At 37.0% G+C, this 19,905-nt stretch overlaps 1 protein-coding gene across 1 annotated transcript in view; it reads right to left on the bottom strand.

The window, feature by feature from the left end:
* Positions 1 to 19,905, bottom strand: part of ME2 (malic enzyme 2) — a 44,764-nt gene that overhangs the window by 10,436 nt on the left and 14,423 nt on the right. Inside the window, exons 4-12 of the mRNA XM_031441891.2 lie at positions 16,512 to 16,661; positions 14,269 to 14,344; positions 12,716 to 12,877; positions 12,306 to 12,409; positions 9,917 to 10,026; positions 9,722 to 9,819; positions 9,309 to 9,422; positions 5,192 to 5,306; positions 3,089 to 3,231 (exon numbers count right to left, since the gene is read on the bottom strand). Coding sequence (XP_031297751.1) covers positions 3,089 to 3,231; positions 5,192 to 5,306; positions 9,309 to 9,422; positions 9,722 to 9,819; positions 9,917 to 10,026; positions 12,306 to 12,409; positions 12,716 to 12,877; positions 14,269 to 14,344; positions 16,512 to 16,661 — 1,072 coding nt within the window. The remainder of the gene's footprint in view (positions 1 to 3,088; positions 3,232 to 5,191; positions 5,307 to 9,308; positions 9,423 to 9,721; positions 9,820 to 9,916; positions 10,027 to 12,305; positions 12,410 to 12,715; positions 12,878 to 14,268; positions 14,345 to 16,511; positions 16,662 to 19,905) is intronic.

Here is a 19,905-nt window from a genome sequence, read left to right as displayed (position 1 = left end):
TTGCCCAAAACATTTAAATGTTTTATATTTTGGAAATGCCAAAGCCCATTATACACTGAGTGTATTTATCAAACAGTCATTATATAAGACTAAGATTTAACTTGGGGGGGCAATAACCACTAGTTTTCAGTAGTAAAGACTGGTTAATAGGATAAGCAATTAAGCTAAAAGTAAAACCATTCTTTGGTAAGAGGAAGGCAGTGTACTAAAGAGACTAATCTAAAAATATATATATATCTGTATGCTGACATTGTGGATGATTTCAAAAGAAAAGATTTCAATAATTATTAGAAGTTTCAGTAATTATTGTAACTGTTGGAAGCCAGTAATAAAGAGAATGTATTTTGGCTAACAGAGTAATGATACAGAATTGAAAGGAATTTTGAGAGAATATACGTGTCAAAATGAAATCTATAACAATAGAAAAAATAATGCTAAATACATCAAGAGCATGAATACTGAGTTCAGAAAGTTCAGGGGGAGAGTTCTGCTCTGGCAACAGTGTTCCAGTTGTCGTCTCACACCAGCTATCCCTCTGCTACCAATGAGAAAAATCGGATCAAATATATTAAAAAACATTAAATGCTATCAAGATAGGGAGAGCCTGGAAGTGGGAGATAGTCAAGATCCAAAAAAGAGGAAAGCAAGATATTCGAGCCCAGCATTTGAAGCTTTCCCCCTCAAGGTGAATGATCTCAAAAGCAAAATCTGTGGCTGAGAGCCAGAGCAGCAAAGCTATCAGGAGTCTCATGACGGCAGAGAAAAAGTAAAGTTCAGGGCCCACTAGGGGTGAGGGGCTGATAAATACTCCAGGGCTTTTGATTCATACCCAAGAGACAAGGTAAACTGTGGAAACAGACAAGGCCTTCCAGGGATGGCATCCTGATGAATTAAATGGGGAGCTACCCCAGACGAACAGCCTCTGGGAGGAAGGCAGATCCCCCCTGGAGGAAGGAAACTTCATCCCTAGCTTCAAATTATTGTTGTAATTCTTCATCCACACTATCTAGCATTCTATAAGGAAGCAAAAAACAAGTAAAACTGGGCTTACAAAAAGACAAGAACTGGATAATCAAGAGGAAAGACAGACACAAAATAGAAATGGACTCACAAAGAGTGAGATATTTGTTATTATCAGACATTAATTATGATTCACATATTCAAGAAAGTAAATGATAAGATAGACAACTTTAGCAGGGAACTGCAAGCTATCCAAAAAAATCAAGTGTTTTAAAAATTATTGTTAAAATTGTGAGGTGTCATAATGATACTGTGATTATATTTTTAAAAGAATCTTTAACTTTTGAGAGGTAGACTGTAATATTCATAATAAAATGAGACAATGTCTGAGACTAGCTCCAAAGTCCAAAATGAGCAGGATGCAGAAGAAACAAGATAGGCAGTAAGTTGGTCACTTCTGAAGCAGGGTACTGGTACATGGAAGTCAATTATACTGTTCTTTCTGATTTTGTATATGCTTGAAATTTTCCATATTAAAAATTTTTTTAAATATAAAAACATTTATAAGATTTATTAATTATTCTCAAGGGCATGACCTAGCAATTATTACTGCTATATATCATTATGAACAAGCCTTTAAAAGTCACTTCCTAGAGCCACTTAAAGATCATTTGTAATAACAATACAGAAAGTGATTGATTACATTGTGGAGATTCCAAATATATCCCCAAGGAACAGGAGGGGAAAAAAACAACTATCATAATGGTATATAAGCAATTACTTGCAACTGGGGTATAACCCAGTGGCACTGTCAAAGAATTCAAAATTTTAAACAATTCAGATGAAAGTAAAAATTTGTTCCAGACAGCTGTCAAATGCCTCAAAAGAAAAAACGGCCTCTCATGGTGAAGATACATTTAAAGAAGGTAAAAACAATTATTTCATGACAAGTGAGGGTGAGAAAGCAGTATTTATAAGTTGATTGTTTTTATAATATGTGATTTTATGTCTATGTCACTAAATTAATAAATTATTATGAAAAGAATCAAAGAGAAATTCCACAAATGAAAAATGCAACGAAATTAAGAATCTAACAACAGATTAGCACAGCTAAAAAGAGAATATGAAAACTGGAAAATAAGTCCAAAGAAAATCACCAGAGTGAAACAGAGAGCAAACAGGATGGTACATATAGAAAATCATGTAAGAGGTATATGAGATGGTGAAAAAGACTGACACTCACATAATTAGAGTCCGACAAGAGAGAGAATGTGTCCAAATTAGAGAGATTTCCAAAAGAGACCAAAAGGGAAAGAAAAAAGAAAAAAAAGACACTAAGCCACAGATTCAAGAGCTCTAAGATCCCCAGGTAGAATAAATACAAAGGAAACTGTACCTAGGTCTATAATAGTAAAATTGCTTAAAACTCAAGACAAAATGATGTGTGTCAGAAAGAAATCAGAAGTCAGAAAACAACAGAATGATATATCCAGATTGCTGAAATAAAGTATCTACCAACTTTTACTTCCATGCACAGTATGCACAGTAAAAATATAAATATCCTTCAAACTGAAGACAAAATAAGGAAATTAGCAAGAGAATCCATCAGACTCACACTTGAGGAAAGTTCTTCTGGTAGAAGAATATAATCCTCAACAGAAGCACAGACGTGCATGAAGGATGGAATGGCAATAGAAAATATTAAAATGTAGATACATCTAAATGAATAATTTTTGTTTAAAACAATAAAGTTTCTTGGGATTTAACATACAGAGACAATGAAGGGGAGGTTATTTAGCTCAGCAGTAGAGTGCACTGGTTCAATTCCCAGTACCTCTGTTTAAAAAAAAACTAAACAGATAAATAAACCTAAAATTACCTCCCCCTATTAAAAAAATTTTTTTAAATAAAATAGAGAATTAAAATGCACAATAGCACAAAGGCATGAGGATGCTAAAACTTTATATATAAAGTAACTGCTTTCCAGAATCGATACAAGCAATAATTTATATTAGAATTTGATGATCTACAGATGCACACTATCATCCCAGAGCAACCATGGAAAGACTGTATAACCAACAGGCTAATAGAGGCAAAACAACCAATTCATACTATTATTGACTAGTACCTCTGTAAGTGTATATGCTTCTTCAGCCGTGCACTCAGCCTTTGCTGTAGGGTTACTTAATGCAAATATTATAGGCCTTTCATTGATATCAGCCATGGCTTTGATTACATCAGGAGTGAAAAGTCGGCCAGCTCCTGCAACTCCTGTATTAAATAAGGGGGAAAAAAGGAGCTTCATTACAGGTTAAATACAACATTCTCATCAACAGCATTTCTACAATAGATTTAACCTAACAAAGGCAAAGGTAAACGCCCATTGCAAAGATAAGGTTTTACACTGCTGAGATAACTCTGCAGGAACACAATCTTAAAATCTGAAAAGAAAAACAACAAAATGCTAACATTTTTCACTTAAATATTTATTGTCTACCGCAGACATAGTAAATTGTGGGAAGTAAAAAGAGTAATAAGACTACCTTGTTGTCTCACAGGCACAAAGCTTCAGGTTTGCAAAATGAAATGGTAGTCCTAGGGACTGCACAACAATGTGGACGCACTTAACGCTCACTGCCTAACTGTACACTTACAAGCAGTTATGATGGAAAACTTTATGTTATGCATATTTTACCACAAATAAAAATTTTTTAAATTTAAAACTTGCATCTCAAATATTAAACTGTTAAAACTCTATGGTACTCATTATAAAATTAAAGAAGTTCAGGAGGGATAAAAGATCTTCTTGACTAAAGCAATCCACTTGCTTGATACAGTTCAGTTTAGTGATCTTTTATTAAGCTCCTACAATGTCTCAGACACTCTGTTAGGCCATTAGGATATAAAAAATGAGTATAATGCCGGCAGCTTATAGTTGAGAGAAAAGTCACAAAGTAAACAGAAAATCAGAAAACTTGTAACAGGGGCCAAGTATGCAGTGTATGGAAGCAGAGCATTAAGGAAGAAAAGTCAGTGGTGGGAATTTGGGGATGACCATGCAGTGCCTCAGCTGAGTGTTTATTCAGTTCATCCAATAAGAAGACATTTTTGACTATTAAAATAATTTTTAATTCCATTTTACAAACTGGTATGCAATGAAGAAAAATACTGATCTGGAGACCAGTGTTTCAGTGCTTGCTCTGTCACTCCTAGCTAAATGAAATATTCACAGATCTTGCGCAAATTGCTTAACAGATCTGTGCTTGTTTTTCTCGTGTAAAAAAGGAATTTATAGAGTTTCCTCATGTGGAAGTATGTGTACATATTCTTAGGAATCCTAAGTTCTAAAAGAATTAAACATTTTTTTCTTTTTGTTTCCTTGACCCTCCAGGGACAGAGTCAATTGCCAAGTTCTTAGGTTTCCATAGTGAATTTTGAGAGAAATAGGTTGTACGATCTTTAAGATTATTTCTCACTCTTAAAAAATGGTGAGTTGTAATCAATGAAGAAGCTAATATAAACGTCTTTTTCCTGACCTTAGAAGTTTACTGTTACAGTAAATTTACTATTTAACATTCCCTAGGGCTCCTCCAAGAAATAGGCAAAATTACAAGAAAAATTAGATTCAAATCTTACAGCTACAAAGGAAATGAAATAGTACCTCTTTTAAAGACTTTTACAATTTCTGCTGTGAACTTAATGCCATGTTGCATAGTCTAATGTCAGCTATGCAATGCCTGACTCTTGAAACATATCAAAAGCTTTCAGCTTTGTTGCCAATGAAAATCTTTGACTCTGCATAGGATTTTCTTGGTACAGTCTGTCCAATAACCTTGGTCTTTTTCAGGTTTTGAGCCCACCAGTCAAACCAACTCTAAAAGCAAAGCATGACCAATCACACAGCTTCCAGAAGTTAAAAGTACAAGCAACATCCGTTAACAGGACTTTACACACTGTACCTAAAAGCTATCACATACAACACAGGGAATATAGCCAAGATTTTACAATAACTGTAAATGGAGTATAACTTTTAAAAATTATGGATCACTATAGTGTACACCTGTGACATATATAATATTGTACATCAACTATATGACAATTAAAAAAAGCCATCACAGAAAACATCCTATATGCTGAAAGCTAGGTAAAATCTGTCATTTCGTTTTTAGTAATCCTGCATGGAAGTTATGACTGGCAATGCACAGGTAAGTAATGGAGCAACTTTACTTACCAATTATAGCTGAAGGCTTCAGTGTATTTACTGCATCTTCAAAAGTATCAGGTATGCTCTCTGGGGCTAAGTGAGCAAATGGTTCCTGATGACTGTCTATTTTAGCTTTCCGTCCCTGAATTTTTAGATAAAATACAGGTTTTTAGTAAATGCTTACGAGGAATAATTGAAAAGATGTCACTATAAGCCACATATTGTTTCTATAATAGGAGTGTCTTTTTGTTTTCATTTACTTTTCTCTTCAACCCATGTTTTCCAATTCTATCTTCATATTGCACATAAACCCAAATATAAAACACAAATCAAGTCAAATCCCATTATAACCAGAAACTTTCTAGTCCCTCTCAAAACTCATTTATGCTGTGAAGTCCTCCTAATTCAAATATGGTACAAAGGCCTAGAATCCCTAACCTGGGCTAGATGTATTTTGGAATTCAAAATTTATTTTAGAAATGTATTATGATAATATCAAAAGTACCCTCCCAATGGGCACTCCACAACTGAACAAACCTTAGGAAGAGTCATACTAAATACAGAAGGTGAACATTAAAATATCCTCTTTAATTTTGCTGATAAGCTCAGGTCTGTCGGATTTGTTACCAAATGAATTTCAGGAAACTCTGGGATTTCAGAGCTTTCAGGATTTAAGAGTTACAGATAGAAATCATGGACTTACACTACCAAGAGTTCAGAAACAAGAGGAAAGAGGAATTCTGGTTCAAGATAGCTTAATGAAGGAACACACCTGTACTCCTCAAATCCCAGGTCAAAAACTTTAAAACTTAAACCCTTAGTAGTGTCGCAAGAGCAGGAGCGAACAGTACCACTGACATACTAGAACAATGAAGAATTTCTCAACAACTTAAAAAACAAACCAAAACAAAACAAAACAAAAAAACAACAAAACAACAACAACAAAAAAAAACCAGACTAAAACATGCTGATGCAAAAACCAACCAGGCTTAGAAACCCATAACCTTATTTTGGCAAAAAAGACCACCTCCCCTGCAGAGGTAACTTTTTTCATCAGAACTCCAGAATAACCCCAGGTCAGAACCAGCAGGGGCTGGGAAGGGCAGCACACATCACTTGGCTGGAAAGTTAATTACAAGACTGAAATACAGGCTCAGCAGATCAGGTTCTCAAAACACTGGCTTCATATGCTTGCTCCCAGGAAGACCACAGCTCTCCCGTGACAGTTTCAATAGGAAACTCTCAAAGTCTCAATGAGGAGTTCATTGTTTTGGGTCCACAGGAGAGATAGGAAGCTTAAAACTCATCCTAAAAGGAAAATATACCCTGAACTTACAGATGAACAGGGATTCTTACTTGTATTCAAGACTGGACTTGTTCAAATATGATAAATAATCACGAAACATTTGTGAAAACCAACATCACAAAAAGAAGCACCAAACTAACCGTGTACTAGTAAAAATATATATCCCCCCATAGCCTTCCAAGTATAATGTCTTATAATCCTTGCATCTTATATACAAGCAAGTATGGCAGTTACAGCTTTGGAAGGCAGCACAGCTGAAGGATTAAGAGCAGAGGCCTCACCAATTCTCCTTCTAGGTTTATACCCAAGCGAAATGAGAGCAGAGACTTAAACAGATATTGCAGATCAGTGTTCACAGAAGCATTATTCACAATCCCCAAAAGGTGAAAGCAACCCAAATGTCCAGTAACTGATAAGCAAAATGTGATATATCATACACACAATGGAATATTATTCATCCTTATAAAGGGACACATACTAGCACATCGACAATCTTGAAAATATTACACAAGGTGAAATAAGCCAGAAACAAAAGGACAAATATTGTATGACTCCACTTAGATGAGGTACCTGGAATAGGCGAATTCATAGAGTCAGAAAACAGAACTGAGGTTACCAGGGGCTGGGGGAAGAGGGAACTGGGGAGTTACTGTTTAATGAGCACAGAGTTTCTGTTTGGGATGATGAGATGGTTCTGGAAATAGACAGTGATGATGGTTGCACAACTATGTGAATGTGATTAATGCCATGGAACTTACACTTAAAAATGGTTAAAATGGCAAATTTTATGTATACTTTGCCATAATTTTTTTAAAAAGCTTTCATCTGAAAAACAAAACAAAGGGGGAGGGTGTGGCTCGGTGGTAGAGTGCATGCCTAACGTGCATAAGGTCCTGGGCTCAATCCCCAGTACCTCCATCAAAGATGAAAAACAAAACAAAACAAAGAGCATAGGCTTCACAGTCAGGCACTTGGGTGTGAATCCTACTTCCGTTGCCTATAAGCTAATGACCTTGGGAAAATGATCTGACCTTTTAAAACTTCAGTTTCCTCACTTGTAAAATTTCACAGGATTTTTGATAAGATTAAATGAGATAATATCTGCAAAGCCTTTTTTTTAACTGAAGTATAGTTAATTTACAATGTTGTGTTAATTTCAGGTGTACAGCAAAGTGATTCAGTTATACATCTCTCTATTCTTTCTCAGATTCTTTTCCATTATGGGTTATTACAAGATACTGAATATAGTTCCCTGTCCTATACAGTAGGTCCCTGTTTTTTATCTATTTTATACATATAGTGGTGTGTATATGTTAATCCCAAGCTCCTAATTTATCTCCCCCTCCCTTTCCCCCTCTGGTAACCATAAGTTTGTCTTCTCTATCTGTGACTCTATTTCTGTTTTGTAACAAAGTTCATTTGTATCATTTTTTTTTTAGATTCCATATAAGTGATATCATATGATAATTGTCTTTCTCTGTCTGATCGATTTCTTTTAGTATGATAACCTCTAGGTCCATCCATGTTGCTGCAAATGGCATTATTTCATCCTTTTCATGGCTGAGTAGTATTCCACTGCATATATATACCACATCCTCTTTATCCATATTTTGATGGACAAGGTTGCTTACATGTCTTGGCTATTATAAATGGTGCTGCTATGAATACTGAGGTGCATGTATTTTCTCAAATTAGTTCTCTCTGGATATATGCCCAGGAGTGGGATTGCAGGAACATATGGTAACTCTCTTTTTAGTTTTTTAAGCAACTTCCATACTGTCCTTCATAGAGGCTGCACCAATTTACATTGCTAGGAGGATTCCTTTTTCTCCACATCCTATAATACCTGTAAAGTCTTATCACCATGTCTGCTACATTTTAAACTACTTTTAAAAATTATGTTTAAGCATTCAAGACTTTTCACTCACATACTTCTTCATTTTTTTTTTTTTTGTACTAATACAACACTGGGACTAATTAAGAAGAAAAGATTTCAGAACTGGACATAAACTTGCTCCAAAAGATGTAAATGACAAGTATTGCTATATCAATATACATGACAAAAATACAACAGGGCTGTGTACTGAATAGGTTCAAACATGAAACAGTTTACCTATATTTTGGTGTGTTACACAGTATAAGATATAAGGTATTTCTTAAGCTACCAAAAATAGCAATCAATGCTAGAAGGCAGGCAGGTCCAAAGGATACAGATTGATCTGGGATAGAAGCTCTTTATTATCCATGAATTGACTTTAGCAATGTGTGCCTTTTTTTCTGGGGAAACTGTCCAAAGAGTTCTATTAGATTGCTACAGGGGATTATGATCTCCAAAGGGTTAAAGAATTTCTGCTCAAATATCAGATGTCCTGCTAACAATTAGAAACTTCGAGTTCCCATTAAAAACCACTGGGCTTTAAAAGGGTCAAGAGTCAGAGAACAAAGCAAGAAAGAACAAGTCTGGTGCCAATATAGAGACTATGACTAGAATGTGAAACAAGGCTGTTTATAAATGACAAAAGTTTGAGACTGGAGGATTTCTGCTGAGAACACTAGAAAGGTCCCCAAATCATACAATTTGGATAGTCCAGTGAGATACAAGATCTTAAGAAGTGATAATATTAGAAAAAAAAAAAAAAACTAAAAATATCATTATAAACACATTCTTCTGCTTCTCTAAGTTTTAAATACCTTACCTTGAGGGAGGGTATAGCTCAGTGGTGGGGCACATGCTTAGCATGCACGAGGTTCTGGGTTCAATCCCTAGTACCCCTGTTAAAAATCAAATAAATAAATGAACCTAATCTCCCCCCCCCAAAAAAATTTAAAATACTTTACCTTAAATAATAAACCAAACTTGTCAACCATCCAAATTTTCTTTTGTGCCTCTTCTTCTGAGAGGCCATTTTCTACCATAGCCATAACTATAAGATTTGCAATTCCAAGTGCAGCCTGTCCAACAGAACATACATTTAAAAAACAAAGACTACAGTATGATGCAATGCTAAGTTACTTCATTTATGACTATTATATGCTATGAGGAACACTGGGTCTATTCTTCCCTTACAAACCACACAAAACACGATTCTTTGTGATATTCTTTCCAAACATACTTTAAATTATCTACTTCACAACTGAGATCTTGAATTTAATACCCTCTATCCCAACCAAATTATAAGTTCATTACACCTCATTTTCCAATTCTAAAGGAGAGTGTTGGTTTTAAATCCTAAAAGCTTATAGAAACTTACCTCTCCTGCTCCAAGAAATAAGATTTTGTGTTCTGAGATCGATTTACCAATAACTTTTTGTGCTGCAAGCAGACCTGCTAGGGCTACTGCAGCCGTTCCTATAAGAAAAATAAAAAATTTTAAAGTAAAAAAGTGGGTATATTAAAAATAATTTAAAGTAGGAATAAAAAATCTAAGGTTTTCTTTTTGCTTTACCTTGAATATCATCATTGAAGGTACAATATTTTTCTCGGTATTTTCTCAAGAACCTGAATGCATTATGATTTCCGAAGTCTTCAAACTGAATAAGTGTGTTCTGTCCATATCTAAAAACAGCAAAACCCATAATCGTTTCAAACAGCTTTCCTGTCTAATACTCCTTATGATCACATTGAAAAACAATGTACTATGTTAGTTCATTTAAGGACATCTGGCAATTTTCAGAGTCTGTGAAAGCCTAGACTCAAAATGTAGAAATCAATTACTCATTCAGAAAAATTTACGGGATGCTGAAAATGAATGTGGCACCTTGATGGACCTATGGGATATTAATCTACAACTATCTCCAAGTGTCTAGGAGGGTGCCCAGCACATATAAGCACAAAATAACTTCCTAAAAAGGAAGAGATTTTTGTCTGAGTCTCAAAAAGTATATATTTTATATGTGTATTTTCATTACATTCACAGTTAAACTGTAACACAGGAAACCATACATTAAATAACAGGTTAAAAACTAATTGCTGTGTGAGTTCACTGGCACTGAGAAAAAGATATCAATCATCTGGGCAAGGTGAAGTTAAGGGGAGACTTGAAAGGAGATGGAACTTTACTTGGGCCCTAAAAGAACAACAAAAAGTGAAAGCAGGACAAAGAAAAACAAGATTTATTTTACTGACCTTGAATTTTCAACAGTCTGGCTATTTATCTCAGGGCTTATATGAAAGGATAAAGGAAAAGGTAGTTTAGGTAGGTTGAAGCCAGACAAGGGGGGATCTTGACGGAAAAATCTGGGAATGGGGACTTTCTGTATCCGATGTAAAATCACTGAAGCCTTTAGAGAAGGAAAGACTTCATCTAAGACTCCCTCTATGAAGGATAAGCCTGTCAGTGATGTGTAGCACCTACCAGCATGAGGAGAGATGGGAAAGACAAGAGAAACAGCAATGAAGCTACTACGAGCGAGGACAAGAAGATCTGAAGCAGAAGCCACAGGAAGTAAAAGGGACAATTAGGCGAAATTAGAATGAAGGAAGAGAACTTGATGAGGACCTCCTGGAAAGTAAGGGAAATGTTGCTAAAATGCCAAGGCAGCCTGGATGACTAAGAAGATACTACCTGATTGTCCAAGGGAGGGAAATTAGGAGAAGGGGAGGAGACAGCAATTTCTGGGACGATGAAAAGTTTAGTTTTAGATACATCAACGTTGACTCTGAAAAGGAGTTGATTTTTTACAAACTTCCAAGTACTAGTAATCTAAAAGGTAGGGCAGAGCTAGATCACAAAAAGAGTTTGGACTTCACCCTATGGCAATAGAAAATTGCTGATAGATTTCAAGCAAAAGAATGATAAAATGAAGTGCATGTTTTAAAAAGGCTTATCTGGTTGTGCGGAGGATATGGAATGGTGGGGAGAGAAACTGGAGGAAGGTTCTGAAGAATCCAAGAGAGATAAGGATCTGCAGAAAGCCTGTGGCAATGCAAAAGAGAAGATATATTTCTGAGGCATTTAAGGGGCAGTACCAAACTGGATGTGAGGGATGAATGACACTATATGGGGTTGATGGAGGAGGAGGAAGAATCAAAGATTAAACCAAAATCAAAGGTTTGGCAATAGGGTTCATGTTAATGGCCATTAATAGAGGCTGGATATACAGAAGACAGGCAGTTTAGAAAGGGAAGAGTTGTTTTGGACATGAATAAGAAGGAGCAACAAAATGTCGAGTGGAGGATTCAGCTGTTGGAATTGTAAGCCTCACTGGCGGTCGGGGGGACTACAGAGATGGGTTTTCATGGAGTCACATGCATAAAGGTTATAGCTTACATGACTCAAAGAGAAGAGAACTATGTACTTATCCACATTTAATAGAAAAGAGCAAGAAGCAGCAGTGGAGATGGCGAAGGAAAGAAAATCAGTGGGACAAAGACCAAGTTAGGAGAGCCTTGCAGTGGTCTCAAAGAAGAGAGAATTTCAAGGATGGGGAAGTGGTAAACCTGGTCAGATGCTGCAGAGAGGAGGAGAGAGAAGACCACATGGCCAGCAAATTTAACATATGAAAGCTTAACGAGAACTTCTCTGGAATGGTGGAGGGAGCCTGGATGCCAAGGGCTGAAAGAACTACAGTGAGGGTAATTTAGGAGCAGTGTGTGAAGAAGACTTCAAGATTTCAGGGTGCTCAAGATGTCAGATAACTCAGGAAAGCAAGGCAGAGCATAAAGGGTATCATCACGTCTCAGCACATCTCATCAGGCAGGAAGGAACCAAAGTTCTCAAACATTTAATCTCCTTCTATCTTTATCGTCACAGGAGACAAAGGAAAGCAAAACTGTGGTTCTTTTGTTTTTTAATCAAAGATGCTTTCATATATTAAAACATTAAAAAAAAATACCTGTCAGTAATGGCCTTCATAAATTCATCAATTAGATCATCATAACGTTGTGATCGATCTCGTTTCTGATATAAGCCCATGTAAAATGGATCTTTTAAGAGTGCCTATAAAACAGACCAAACGTAAAAATAAAAGTATTTTGTTACATAACCAGTTTAAATATATTCTATGAATCAAAAATTGTTAAATAAAAATATTACTAATTTTTTAAACTAATTCTTCAAAAAACTTTTAATAAATAGGTTTAATTTACTATTTGTATAAATAGTAAAAGGAGTTTAAGACAAAGGCTAATATCTAATCACAGAATTTTCTCTTCTTATATTATCTTCAAAAGAAGAATGTGATAAAGCTTTTTTTTTTTTTTTACTATGGGAGAAGGATCAAAGGGGGGAAATGATTTTACTCACTGGATTATCAGTTCCTACATCAATACACACAGGCAGGCATCTATCAGGCCGTATTCCCGCACAAGCTGTGTACAAACAAAGTTTTCCTACTGGAATTCCCATTCCATAGACACCCAGATCTCCAAGACCCAGAATTCTCTCTCCATCAGTCACCACAACAGCCTTAATCACAAAAGATATATAAATTAAAGGTTGTCCAAAATGGAGCACTAAAGAAAAGCATTTTTAAAAAGACTGTCTTCACCACAAAATAGCACGTATTATATTATTCCATTCACATGAATACGTAAATCTACAGAGAAAGAAAGTAAATTAGTGGTTAACTAGGGCTGGGGGAGGGGGTGTGACTACTAATGCATACAGGGTTTTGGGGGGGGATGGGGGGGCCATGATGAAAATGTTCTAAATTATGATGGTTGCACAACTCCGTGAATATACTATAAATGGCTGAAATTACATTTTAAGCAGGTGAACTGCATTGTATGTGAATTTTATCTCAGAAAAGCTACTATTAAAAACAAAACAAAAGAATACAAAAATAAGATTCTCTTCACATATTTTCAGTCTCACTTTTAAAAACAAAATTGTTTCTTAACTAACTTTCAAAGTAAACCAACCAAGCACACTTAAGATTCTAGCATTTCTAGAATCTAGATTTAAAAAGGAGAAGTAACTCGATTTGAATTTCCTCTGTGTTCAGTTTCGGAACAGAATGCTTCCAACTGAATATGTTCACCATGACTGAACAGGGGAGAGGTGAACACCCTTCTAACAGAGGTTAACCATAAGAGAAAACAAAAGAGTTTAGAAATAATATGCTACTCCAACAGTATCTGAAGCCAAGCAAGAAAAACCTTAGCAATGGTGAAAAAAAAATCTAGAATAAAAAATACACCTACCTACAAGGTTTTAAGAGGATACTGTGAGTTTAATTTTATGACCAAATTTTCTCTAGATTAGAACTAATAATTCACCAAAAGTCATTTTGGTGAGTATGATACATAATAAAGGCAAGAAAGACTACTGCCTGTAATAAACACTAAAGCCTACCAAAAGATCTTAAGCCATTAGTTTTTATTCTATGAAAGACAGCCAGATTGACAAATGTTTATATTTGCTAAATTTGAAACGCTAAGAGTTTTATATTTGCTTAAGGATCTGAATCTACCTTGGATTTATAAGAAAAGCAGCATAATGAATCCTCCCCATCACCCACCAGAATAAAAGTTCTTCTGGCATTTTAATGTATTTCCTTTACCTAGAATACTACTAGTTGACACAGAAAAGAAATATAGAGAAGGCAGGACACACCAGTGGTACTGAAGTGAGCAGGCTCACCTTACCAGCTCCATTTCTTTCCCAGGCCAAACTCTGCACCAATAACCCATTTTGTAATTATTAGTATCATGATTTACTCAGAGCACTAAATCTGCATGTATGTAAGTGCGAAATAAATCAGAGCAACAAAGAAAAAAACCATTCTTGAAATTTAGAGTTAACTTACATAGAAAGAAAAAAAAAACATTGTGAAAGGAAGGTTGTGCTATTAGTACCTTAACATGATTTTCTGGCCAGTTATCCACAATTGATCTAACATGACCTCTGTCTGAGATTGAAATAAATAATCCCCTGCAACAGAACAAAAACACCTTTGCATTTCACAACAGTTTTTTTGTTTTTTTCCGAAGTTTTTGTTCATAGTTGGAATATTTAGATATTTTAATGAAACATCAAGACACAGTGTAATTTCCACGCAGATTTAGCTAAGTCACACTGGTTTATTTTCAAATATTTTCAACCACTTCAAACTGTAATTGCATTGCTCACAGAGTAGCTGCAACAAAGATTTTTATTAAATGATGTGATCATTTTATCCAAGAAGAAATGTATTCACACTTCTTGTTCAAATAAACTCAATGCACCTCCAGTAAAAAGCAATATAAAGATAAACCACCAATGCTGGAGAGCATGCTAAGGCTAAGTAGACTGTTAAAACTCACTGAAACTGAAAAATTGAAATCTGAAGGAGCAGGAGGCGAGAGAAGAAAACTATAGTAATTTTACATAACAGATATACTCCTGAAGCATTAGGAAAATGTGAAAAGTTATTTTAAGCACAGTATATTGTTATCCAATTGAGGTAAGTAATCCAGATTTCAAAAAAGGAAGAAAGGAAGGAAGGGAGAGAGAAAAGAGAAACAGAGGTTCTAGAAGGCAGGTCAGATAGAGATGAGGGCCAACAGGCACCCAGGGCCTTCACACTGATTCTTATACTTAATTTTCTCATTGGTATCTTAACTTTGGCATTACTCTTCTAAATCAGTTTAAACAGTTTATCAACCAGAGTTGTGTATCAGAATCCGATGAGCTTTTAAAAAATGCCAGGGTCCTACCCCCAGAGATTCTGATTTAACCGGCCTAAAGCTTGGATCAATTAACCAACCAAGACTTACTGACAATCCTCTACGTAAAAACACAAAACAAAAAACCACTGCATAGAAGATACACAGCATCTGCCCTCACCCAAATGCTCTTTATGTTTCATGTGCGTTCTCAACTCGGTGCACATCAGAATCACAGCAGGAGCTTTTATGAAACAGCACCACCTGGGCCCAAGTCTGGTCTAGGAGTCAAAATCTCTGTGGCTGGGGCCCAGGCATCAGTGTCTTTTTGTTTCCCTTTGTCCTTTAGTCTAGATTGAGAAACACTATTCTGAGTGAAAAAGAAACTACAAAACAGCTAGACAGCTGGGTTAAGTCGCAGAAATGTTTAGCCACATTAACTGATGGCAGCACACAGGGCAGAACAATGTTCTCAAAGTGTCTTCCAGGGAATACCTGCAACACCATCACCGACGGTGTTCATTAAAATCCGGACCTCCACACCTTTCTCTTTTTCATCAGAATCTTGGGAACAGGAAGGAGAGGAAAGTTGGCAAGGATCAACATTTTAAGTAAGTTCCACAGATGTTTCATATGCACATTACAGTTTGAAAGCCACTAGACTAGATGGGAGGAGACTGAAGATAAATGCTACCGCACGGTGTTGGAATTTCTACGTTTGTATCAGTACGTAAGCAGGACATAGGAAAGATATGAGAATTGTGGAAAATGATAACAGGTTAGAGGAACCAGACAAGAGAACTCAAACTCAGTAAAAATAGCATTTCTATAACACTTATAAGTTTACAAAGAACCATCACATCAGTTTCCTCATCGGACCTTCTCGGCAGATCTTTGAAAGGTACCGGTATCCCTACTTTATGATAAACAGATTCAGAGGGATCAAGTTAACCTATTCAAAGACTTGAGTCAATGTTCATCCCAGTACCCTTTCCACTTAAAATATCTAGAGGTGCTAGAACTACTTGAAATTAAAATTTGTGAAAGTTCATAAAAAAAGAACAAACAAAAGAAACTAAAGCTGATAAAAAATGAGAATCAATCTCTTAATTGGCCAGATTGTCAAAAACGTTTATGACTATTCTGGAGAACATGCCACCAGAATTAAGAATACCTCTTTTTAATTTCTGGTATCAAAATGCACAATTCCTCTAACAATCATAATAATTTAAATAAGGTTAGGAATAAATGATGCTATTTCCACAAAATAAAAGATATGAACACGTTAGCTTTTTATTAATCCCTTTTCATCCAAATTAAGCTTTTGCGTGAGGTGGGAAATGTGGTTGAGATAAGACTGCAGCACATAAAACAGAAATGTAATGGGTGTTACGGAGTGATGTTTCTCTTACACTATAGTCATTTGCAAATATATTTTTTAAAATAAGCCTTACTTAGGTCTTCTAAAGATGTGTCCATACTGGGTGCAGGCAAGACCCACTGTTGGTGTATATACAATGGGCATCAGACTTTCGATGTCATCTTGCAGTACTCTGTAAAACAGCTTCTCATTTCTTTCCTGTATTCCCATCAGATAGATGTATCTGAAATTAAGCACAGAAAATAATGTCTACATCAGCCAGCATTACACAAGATTTTGGCCTTTGAAATTAAATCTAACCATCTAAAATTAGGACTCCCTCCCGCTTGAAAACAAAACCCTAAATTATCATTATGTAACATCCAGGACTAAAACTTAACAAAAATAAAAATGTGTTTAAATGGCAGATGATGAATAGAATAATAACAGAAGCAACAGTTAACATTCATTGAGCCCTTACTGGGAGGTCAAGCTCTGTACCAGGCACCGGAAATGCAAAAACTACCATGAGGCCCCCACCTTAAAGGAGCTAATCTTCAAGGTGACTGACAAGTAAGGAAACAAAATAAAGTGGTATTCGTTCAAATATTTACTAAATACTAACTACGTGCCAGGCACTATTCTGAACTCTGGGGATGCAAGAAATGACCTCTGTCCTCATGGAGTTTGTAACATGGGAGGCTTACAGGCATTATAAGGTCTGTATGGAGCACAACAGTAGCACATAGGAGGCAATATTCAATTCATACAAATATACAAATAACAGCTTTTAAAGAATAAAGTTTAGAAAACAGGGAAATGTTGGCTTGAAAAACCAGCAATCATCTTGAATAAAATATGCCTAAAACAGACTCACTGTCTTTCCCCCGCCCTTGTTTCTCCTCCTGCTACCACTTGACCAAATGGAAATTGCAGGGTCCACTCCTGATTTCTTCCTCTCCCACCCGCCCCCACCCCAATCTAATAAGTCAGCAAGTCCTACAGGGTGTACCTGCTAAATAGCCTTCAAACATCTGTTTCCTCCCTCCATCCCCACCCAGTCCAAGCCACCATCATTTCTCCACCTGAGCTACCTAAAGAACTTTCTAACTAGTCTTTATACACACGATTTTGCTCTTTTGCTCCAATCTAGTCTTCTCTTTAAAACATATCTATTTCTCTTCTCCTTGAATGGCTTCCAAACACCAGTTTAAGAGGCTCAAGCTTCTGCAGTAGTTAACTAGACCCTTGCCTACTCTCCAGCCTCAGCTTCATACTGAACTTACTCCAGTTCCTCAAATGCACCGTATCTCTTACCTTGGAGTCGCTACTTAGGGCGATGCACCCTTTGCCTAGAACAGCCTAGAACAGGCATGGTCCTATACTCACGCTCTTCGAATGCAGCTCAGGTGGCACACTCTCTGGGGTCCTTTTCTGCCCACTCTCCTCCCCTCCGCCATCAGACATATATACACGTTAGATTTTCCTGTCTTCAGGGCCCATAATACCCGACTCCCTCTTCTGTAACTCTCACTCCACTTCTTGACTTTCCGTCTTTCTTCCATGGTAACATGACTTAGCGACTATCACATTGTATACTTCTATGTTTCCAAGAACTAGCAAAGTACATGGAATTTAGCTGGCGTGCATACATGTGGTGAATAAATGAGAAGTGATTCCATCTAGAAGAGGAATAATATTTTCTATATAGTTACCATGATCAGAAATAATATCAACAGGAAGAAATTAAAGGGAAGGCGATTTTGCCTCAGTCTAGGAAGAAAACTAACAGTTGGGTTAAGACTTAATAGCTTTGAGAAGTAGATAGCAGAATGTTAAGAACGGATGACCTATCAGGCACGTGAGAGGGAAGCTGTGCGATTCCTGGACTCCCTCACATCATCAATTACACCTTCATTTCACCTTGGTCACTCTTCTGAGTGCCTCACATTGGGCCTTGCTGTCCTCACCCAGGATTCTGACAGCTCAGATATTCTGAATGCCATTATTTCACAGCTGATCACAATCCTCTACCCTTTGGCTAGCTCTACCACCACTCGATGCTCTTCAGATCTCTAGGTCCTTGAAGGCTTCCTTTTCTCCCATTCTATTAGCATCCTTCTGGCTCCTCTTCTTTCCCCTTTCTGGGTCCCATGATCAAGTCTCTCACTCTGAACAAATCTCTCACCGTCATTACCACTTAGGAAGCTTCATATATCCTTACCACTGCACTGCCCTTCCACCGTGTCTGCCTTTCCCCTCTGTGAACTTCCTGAAGGCAAGGGCTGCAAGTTTTCATTTTTGCAGTTCCAGAGCTTACAACGACACCTGGCACATAACAGCCAAGAATGAACATTAGCTGAATGAACTGACGTAGCATCTTTGTCAGCCCAGCAAACCCCAAATCTGAATCAGTGTTACATTTTACCTTTCCTGTGGAAAAGCGGCACTGCTGAGCAGAGTGGCATCAATTCAAACAAGATTAAGCCACTAAGCCTTCAGGAACTACTCTCGGCCCTTTAACCTGTCCTTGTTCACCTCATGGCTAAGTGGCTCTTCTAAGCATCCCTCACTCTCCTCTACCAACTGTGTTCAACCTTGGCCCTTCTAAATCTTAGCCAAGGCCTCTACATTCTAGATCATAAAGAACATCAGGGTCTTCAGGTGGACTTCTGTGACATCACACAACCTCCACTCCATCACCTGTACACTTTATCCTTATTTATACATATATTTCTCTTCTTTGCTCTCACCTCAGAGAATGAGCTGTTTCTTTCTTTTCTTGTTCACAGCCAGCCTCTTTACCTCTGCACTTGACCCTATGCCCTCTTCCTTCCTCTGGGGCCTTCTTCTATCAATCATCCTTTCTCCTGGGGAAATTCCTCACAGCTATGAGTGTGCTCAATCTCCGTGCAGCCCGGATTACCCCCCTTAAACCCAAGTCCTGCTTTACTTATTGCTCAGTGTCTTCCCTCCCCCTCTTACCTAAACTTCTTGAAAGTGTGTATTTCCTTCCCCTCGTTTCTCAATCTATTGCGATCTCCCTTTTGCCCCATCATGTCAAAGAAACCACTCTCCCTAGTCACCAATATCCAATAACCTCCTATATTTTACAAACCCAATAAATATTTTTAATCCTGTTGTCAGATTGATCCCTCTACCCAGAATACCTTGCCCTTCTTTCTCATTCTGCCTGCTCCCTGTAACATATTGTTTCAAATTCAGCTCAGGCATCACTTCCTCCAGGAAGTGACTCTCCCCGCACTGAGCCAGGCGCCCTTCTTCCTACTTTCAGAATGTACTCTGCATATCCCTTCTTCTCACTGTCCTGCACACTGCAGTACAGAGTACCATGACAGTCACAGGTTAACTATCTACTGATGAGCTCCTAAAGGCATGTGGTGTGTTACTGGGGTGGTCATACATTCTTGTTTGCCTAGGACAGTTTCAGTTACTCCTTTTTCACTCCCCAAAGTGTCCTGGATTGG

This window comes from Camelus dromedarius, chromosome 28, assembly GCF_036321535.1.
Source record: "Camelus dromedarius isolate mCamDro1 chromosome 28, mCamDro1.pat, whole genome shotgun sequence".
Classification (NCBI taxonomy): Eukaryota; Metazoa; Chordata; class Mammalia; order Artiodactyla; family Camelidae; genus Camelus; species Camelus dromedarius.
The sequence above is the reverse complement of the archived record's forward strand: the minus strand, read 5'-3'. Positions and strand labels throughout refer to the sequence as shown.